The sequence below is a fragment of the Rhincodon typus genome, chromosome 39, assembly GCF_021869965.1.
Source record: "Rhincodon typus isolate 14 chromosome 39, sRhiTyp1.1, whole genome shotgun sequence".
Lineage (NCBI taxonomy): Eukaryota > Metazoa > Chordata > Chondrichthyes > Orectolobiformes > Rhincodontidae > Rhincodon > Rhincodon typus.
Genome location: NC_063370.1, coordinates 10,659,323 through 10,667,475, shown reverse-complemented (window position 1 = coordinate 10,667,475; position 8,153 = coordinate 10,659,323). Strand labels below are relative to the sequence as shown.

At 45.1% G+C, this 8,153-nt stretch overlaps 1 protein-coding gene across 1 annotated transcript in view; it reads left to right on the top strand.

Annotated features, from left to right (window-relative positions):
- Positions 1–4,503, top strand: part of dmac2 (distal membrane arm assembly component 2) — an 18,994-nt gene extending 14,491 nt beyond the window's left edge. Inside the window, exons 5-6 of the mRNA XM_020526774.2 lie at positions 1,911–2,073; positions 3,918–4,503. Of these exons, the coding sequence (XP_020382363.2) occupies positions 1,911–2,073; positions 3,918–4,107 (353 nt within the window). The 3' untranslated portion in view covers positions 4,108–4,503. The remainder of the gene's footprint in view (positions 1–1,910; positions 2,074–3,917) is intronic.
- Positions 4,504–8,153: the final 3,650 nt, after the last annotated feature.

Sequence of the window (8,153 nt, the reverse complement as noted above, 5' to 3'; positions counted from 1 at the left end):
GACCTACCGACAGTGCGGCGCTCCCTCAGTACTGACCTACCGACAGTTCGGCGCTCCCTCAGTACTGACCTACCGACAGTGCGGCGCTCTCTCAGTACTGACCTACCGAGAGTGTGGCACTCCTTCAGCACTGACCCTCCACCGGTGCGGCACTCCCTCAGTACTAAACTGAAGTGCCAGCCTGAAATTTTACACTTTAGTTTCTGAACTGGGAGTTGAACTCATAACTTTCAGAACCAGGGGCAAAACTGCTACTTGCTGGCACCTTAAAACTGGTCATTTTGTGAGTTCTAATGGTGGGACCTTTCTGTGTTATTGGCTGCCGCATTTCTCTTTATTCATTCACGGGATGAGGGTGTCGCTGGCTAGGCCCAATAATTATTGCCCATCCCTAATTGCTCAGAGGGCAGTTATATGAGTCAATCACATTTCTGAGAGTCTGGAGTCACATGTAGGCCAGATGGGTTTTTCCTGACAACCAGTAATGGATTCATGGTCATCATTAGACTCTTAATTCCAGATATTCATTGAATTCAAATTCCACCATCTGCCATGGCAGGATTTGAACCCGGGTCTCCAGAACGATATCTGGGTCTCTGGATTAATAGTCCAATGATAATACCACTAGGCCATTGGATCCCCTTTGACATTTCCTACATTATAATAATGACTGCGCTTCAGAAGGCACTTCATTGGTTGTGATAGGTGCTGTAGAAATCCAGGCTACCATTGAACTGGACCAGATATATAAATACTATGGTTACATGAGCAGATCAGAGGCTAGAAATTCCACATCATCTAAATCACCTCCTGCCTCCCCATTGTCTTTCCACTGTCCTCAAGGCACAAGTCGGAAATGTAGTCAAAGTCTGTCCGTTTGTCTGGATGAGTACAGCCCCAATAACATTTAGGGGGTTTGACATCATCCAGGACAAAGCAGCCATCCACCAGCATCAACATTCAGTCCCTCCACCACTGCTGCACAATGGCAGCATGTGTACCATCTACACGGTACACTGCAATAAATCACTCTGTCCCTTCACTGTCGCTGTGTCAGAATCCTGGAACTCCCCCTCTAACAGCACTATGAATATACCTACATCCCATGGGTTGCAGTGATTCCGAAAGGGAGCGTACCACCACCCAAAAGGCCACGTTTAAAATACTGCATTCAATTCTGGTCTGCCTGCTATAGGAAAGATGTTGTGAAACTTGAAAGGGTTCACAAAAGATTTACAAGGATATTGCCAGGACTGGAGGATTTGAACTGTAGGGAGAGGCTGAATAGGCTGAGGCTATTTTCCCTGGAACTTTGAAAGCTAAGGGGTGACCTCATAGAGGTTTTTAAAATCATGAGATGCATGGATAAGGCCTTTTCACAAGGGTAGGGGAGTCCAAAACTAGAGGGTATAGGTTAAAGGTGAGAGGGGAAAGACTTAAAAGGAACCTTTGGGATAACTCTTTCACGCAGCGGGTGGTGCATGTATGCAGTGAGCTGCCAGAGGAAGTGGTGGAGGTGGGTACAATTATAACATTTAAAAGGCAAGTGGTTAGGTACATAAATAGAAAGGGTTTAGAATGATATAGGCCAAATGCTGGCAAATGGGACTAGAGCAGTTTAGGATATCCAGTCAGCATGGACGAGTTGGACCAAAGGCTCTGTTTCTGTACTGTATGACTCTAGGACTCCATTTGAACATAAGAGGGAAAGAGCAGGCGAGTGGGATGAAGTGAATAATTCCAGCAAAGATTTGGCACAGATACAATAGACCAAATCGCCATCTCTTCTTGGTATCATTCTATGATTAGAACAGTGACCTCACTTCAAAAAAAAGCTTCATTGACCGTAAAGTGCTTTGTGGTGATGAATGCAAGCTTTTTCTTTCTCAAATGTCCTTGTGTTTACTCAGTGTGTCTGAAGGAGCTGAAGTATTTGAATCTGAGCTGCTGTCCTCACGTTGATGACTGGTGTCTTAGCCGCCTCTACATGTTTGGAGATTCGCTTGAAGAACTGGGGCTTTCGGGGTGTCCTAGAGTCACCGAGCGAGGCCTAGCCTCACTGCACCATCTGAAGTAAGTTATGTCAGCCTTTCTCTCTCAACGCTAAGTTCACCTTCCACTTGTCTGACTTCTGACTTCCATAATTCCCCAAGCCAATTTCACTGGATTAAAGTTCCCTGGTTGCGAACATTGTCTTTCCCGCAGCTGTAAATGCGGTGATGTATTTATCAGGCACATGACTATATTCATTGCTGAACTATGCAGAGATTTAAACTAATAATGTGGACTTACGAGTTCAGATTGCACCACAATAGTGGGGATTTTAAGTTCATTAAATAAATCTGGAATTAAAATGCATTGTCTGTACTCAAGACTACTGAAAAACCAATCTGCTTTATTAATGTCCTTAGGGAAGGAAATCTGTCGCCTTTACCCATCTTGCCAATGTGTGACTCCAGATCCACAGCAATGTGGTTTACTCTGAAATGAACTGCCTGTCAGCCACCTACTCAACATCAATTTTACATGGGCAGTAAACCTAATGACCATCATATTCCAAGAGCCGTATTGTCTGCACACAAGGCTGTAGCAACTTGCCCAGGCATCAGTCAAGTGTTTGTGCCGGTGCTGAACTCCCCTGAGTCCACAACAACAAATTGAAAAGCCAATCATAAGACTTTCTCTGGGCAGAATTGCTCTGAACACACACACACGCATGGACAGTGCTGTCCTGTCTGAACTTCCCTCTCACTGCTCAGTTAAGACATCAATCTATATAGAACTCACAATATACTCCAGTAACTTGGATTTAGAACTGCAAACATCTTACAGTTTCCTAGGTTAAGATGGTATCATTTCCTATTCTCAGCCCACAATTCAAAACAAAAGGCCATCTTTATATCATCCTCATGTAGGCAGCCAAGACTGTAAACAGCATCTCAAGTGTGGCTTCACTCAAAGCTGCTATGTTTGCAGCAAGACCTTTACCTCTTACACTCCGGCCCCCACTTGCAAAAAAGGCTAACATTTTTATCAGCGACCAGCCTTCTCCATCACTTTCCTGAAGGAGTACAATTCTGCAAAAATGTGCTCATCCTTCAAAAACAATGAGATAACCAAAGCGTTAATCTCCTCACCAGTGCTATTAGTTTGAGGGATGAATATTGGCCAGGCACTGGAGAGGACTGCCCTTCAATGGGATACTTTAGATCAACCTAAGACAACAAAAGGGATTGCGGTTTTCTATCCAAAAGGCAATACTTTGGATGGTGCATTACTCCCTCAGTACTGCACTGGGAGGGCCAGCGTGGATTATGTTCATCATAGAATCCCTACAGTGTGGAAGTAGGCCATTCGGCCTATCGATTCCACACCGACCCTTCGAACAGCACCCCACCCAGAGCCACCCCCCATCCTATCCCTGTAACCCTGCATTTCCGTAGCCCGCCCACCTAACCTACATATCCCTGAACACAACAGGCAATTTAGCATGGCCAATCCACCTAACCTGTACATCATTGGACTGTGGGAGGAAACTGGAGCACCCGGAGGGAACCCATGCAGACAAGGGCAGAATGTGCAAATGCCAGACAGACAGTTGCCCGAGGGTGGATTCGACCCTGGGTCCCTTGCACTGTGAGTCAGCAGTGCTAACCCCTGAGCCACTGTCCCACCCCAAGGGTCTGAAGTGAGCCTTTAATCCACAATGTCTGATACCAAGGTGAGACTGTTGCTACCCAGGCTGCCAACTAAAACTGCAGAGTCTGCAGATTGCAAGGTCGTACCTGGAGGTCCCCTGTTCCAGCTGATGACTGATCTTTGCCATGCCCTCTGCCCACTTTACCTTTCAACCAGACCACAGATCTTTGCCTTTTCTCTATTCAACCAGACCACAGACCTTTACCTTTTCTCCACAGGAAGTTAAAGCGCCTGGATCTGTCAGACCTCCCCACTGTGAAAAACCGAGGGCTGATGAGAATCCTGTTAGAGGAGAGTCTACCACAATGCACGATTGTGGGGATTGAATATGAGGATGGGTTATTACAGCAGCCCCTGCTGCAATCAGACTCTGAACTGAGAAGCTACTCTCCAAATCCCAACCATTGATTGCCTGATCTGCAATTGCTTGCATCAACCCAGTTGTATGAAAGAGCTGGACTTCATCTCTGCGGGATCTTCTGCCTCGTAGCAGGCTACGAACCTGGTGTCAAGCGCTGCTCTTGGATCAGCAACTAGAGGGTGGACCGTTCAACTCCCACCTCCTCATTGTCTCTGGACTCACCACAACTGATTAGCCTAGCTGAATGAATTCGCCCAGCGATCACCCACAAAATCAGCTTCTAACTGTGCTGGACCTCACTGCAACACCACCCTTACAGAACTGTATCAGTTTAAGGAGGGTTTGCCGTTCGTCTCAAATTATACTTCTGCTGCAATTCAAATCCAATTAGTGTTTCAAATACCTGAAAAAAGAGTTTATTAAATTTCTGTTTAGATCACTTATTTGTGTGATGTTCACACCCGGTTTATCATTGGTATCTTTGTAGCAGATGTCTGGGAGAATGCAGTATTTTCTCAACCATTTGTAGATGGTTAGGGTTAGAGCAGAGAAAGAGGCCTTTGCCCCATCCATGTCAGTGCCAACTCTCTGCAGGAGCAGTTCAAATATTGCACCTCCCCTGTCATTTCCCCAGTAGCCCTACACATTTGTCTCGGAATGTCTCTGAAATGGTCACGATTAATTGCCCCACCCCACCCCAGCTGCCTGTCATAAGATAGTGGTTGGCTTGAACTGCTGCAGTCCATGCGATGAAAGTGCTCCTAAACTGGTGCTAAGTGGAGAGATCCAGGATTCTGACCCAGTACAGCTGAATCCTACAGGAACTTAAAGAAACAGGAAGCCTCGTTTAAAAATAATAAAAGTGTCCTGTGGAGAATTCATTGGAACAAAAGGAGGCCATTTAACTGCTCGAACCTATTCTGCCATTCCCAAAGGTCTGTGACTGAACTCTATGTACCCACCTGACCAATGTCCCTTAATTTGCCTTTGTATGGCTTTGTATAACTGAAGCATAGCTGTTACACGTCAATGCCCCCCAACTGCAGCCTTCTGTTCTAGTCCTCTGGATATAAAAGTCACAATTACAATAACCTTATTGACTATTTTCTGTATCTGGCTAATGACATCTTAAAGACGAGTGTACCTGGACCCTGAATTCACCCCTTTTGTTTCTCCTTTTTAGGGAACTTCTTACCTTTCAGGTGAGCATAAAAGATCGCACCGTGCCTCTTCAAAGAACAGCAGAGAGAGTTCTTGCTGGCTGCTGTTAGCCAACAGTTCTAAAGTAGATTATCCAGTTATAGTCATGTATTATTTGTGCGATTTTGCTGTGTAGCATTTGGCAGCTCTGTGTTCTCCGCCACAAGAGGAATTACATGTTAAAAGTATTTAATTTGCTGTAAAGCACAGTTTTTTCCTATTCATTCATGGAATGTGGGTGTCTCGGGCTGGGCAGCATTTTTTGCCCTTGAGAATGTGGTGGTGAGCTGCCATTTTGAACCACTGCATTCTGTGTGGTGAAGATAGCCTACAGTGCTGTTGCGAAATGACTTGCAGGCTTTCAACCCAATGGCAGTGAGGGAATAGTGATATAGTTCCAACTCAGGATGGCATGTGTCTTGGAGAGGAGCCTGCAGGTTGTGGTCTCCTGTATCTGCTACCCATGTCCTTCAAGGTGACAGAAGTCACGGGTTTGAAGCTACTGTTGGAGGAGCCTTGGTGAATTGCTGCAGCGCACCTTGACTTACTCACGAGGGAGTGAAGGTGGTACGTGGGTGCCAATCAAGTGGACTACTTTATCCTGAAAGGTGTTAAGCCTCTTGAGTGCTGCTGGAGCTGCACTCATCTGGGCATGTGGAGAGCATTCCATCACCCTACTAACTTGCACCTTGCAGATGGTGGACAGGTTTTGTATAGCAGGAGAGTTATTTACTGCAGGACTCCGGTTTCTGACCTGTTTTTGTATCCACAGTATTCATATGATTGCGTTAGTTCAGTGTCTGGTCAATGGTAACTTCTCAGGATGTTGATGTTTTTGACACTGAGCTTGTGAATCCTGACTGCATTCCTCACAATGCTGACAAATGAAGAACGCCCCATTTCCTCATTGACGGAGCCAGTAATGTACAGGCCAGAACCTTCAACAGTGCCTTCCAAACCCATGACCTCTAGCACCTACAGGCATAAGGGCAGCAGATACATGGGAACACCTGCAAGTTCCCCTCTAAGCCATACACCATCCTGACATTGAAGTAAATCGCCAGTCCTTCACTGTCACTGGGTCAAAATCCTGGAACTCCCTTCCTAACTGCATTGTGGGTGTTCACACATCAAATAGTTAGCAGTAAGGCGAGCTCAGCTCACCACTGCCTTCTTGAGGGTAACTGGGAATGGGCAATAAACGTCAGCCTAGCCACATCTTGTGAAAGAATAAAAAGTACAACCTCCAAGGAAGTTCTGAGTCTTCATAAGAATGAGCGGGAAGAGGAAGCAGCTCAGTGAGCCATGGGAACAGGAAGGGAGGATGAAAGTGAATTTTTTCATAATATTTCTTTTAAATAAGCACTGGAAGTTAGCAGGAGCAGTTTCCACTTGTCCAATCAAGGATAATTACATTGAGACATTTTTTTATGATCATTAAGCCGAGCTTCTGTTTGCTTTGCAAGAGTGAAGAACATATCCTTAATTGCATAAATAGTTGAATTGGATGATGAATCCTCTCATGTTGTGTAAATATTGCCTCAGTGTCTGCTGCGTAATTACAGCCTTGCCCTTTTTTGAGACATGTTCCAATTAGTTGGCTGTTTGTGGCGTATGTTAGGCTGTTCTTCACACAGCTCCGATTGCCCAGCTCGATTTCATTTTCCGTTAGAAGCCTAAAGGTACCCTTTGACAGCTTTGCTGCCAGCTTGCAATAAGATGTCATTGCAACACTGTGTGTTGTTTTTGTTTGAATAGACAGCAGCTCCAGGAATTTGCACCAAAAACAGGGTGCCACTGAATATACCAGCATTGGATCTTGGCTGTTTTCTTTCCTTTTGTGACCATCACCAACTCCCTGCCTCCAATCAACAGTGCCCAGCTCTACTGCTCCACTGGATAGGCTGGGACTTGTTTCACTGGAGCGTAGGAGGTTGAGAGGCAACCTGATAGAAGTTTATAAAGATATATAAGGTTTATAAAGGTTTATAAGGTATAGCTAGAGTTAATTGTAGTTGTCTTTTCCCTAGGATGGGGGATTTCAAGACTAGGGGGAACATTTTTAAGGTGAGAGGAGAGAGATTTAAAAAAGACATGAGAGGTAAATTTTTTACACAGAGGGTAGTTGGTGTGTGGGATGGACTTCCTGAGGAAGTGGTAGGTGTGGGCGCAATTATAACATTTAAAAAACATTTGGATAAGTACATGAATAGGAAAGGTTTGGAGGGGTATAGGCCAGGAGCAGGCAGGTGGGACTGGTTTTGTTTGGGATTATGTTCAGCATGGACTAGTTGGACCGAAGGGTGTGTTTCCGTGCTGTATGCCTCTTTGGTTATAGCTGTATGCCTCTTTGGTTATAGTTTTGTCTCTTGTAGGCTGATTCACTGGCCTGAGGCTTGTTGCCAAGCCTGATCAGCGTATGCAACATCACCCTGCCTTGCAGGCATTAAGAGACTGGCCATTAATAATAGTTAGAGCATCTCAAATGGGAGCGAGGAGAACAGACAAGGAAAATCTTTCACCAATTACTCATTTAAATAGTCCCAAATATCTAATCAGGGGATCACAACAGTGTTACAGTGCAATTGGCAGCTGCTTGGCCCCTCATGTACATACTGGCTCTCCAAATGATTGAGTACCATTCTCCTGCCTCTTCCCCATTGTCTTGCACATTGTTTCTGCTTAAATAATCATCCAATGGCCTCTTGATTACCTCATCTCAGAGAGGAAGTTGCATTGAGAATGTTTAAACATTTGTTATGCAAATCCACAAATCTTTGGAACCTGAAATTGCTGCTTCCCCACCAGCTTTAAACGACAGAATGGTACGATTCAAATTCTCAGCTACACAATACATGACTCGGCTTGAAGGCCAGAGATTTATCTACAGATC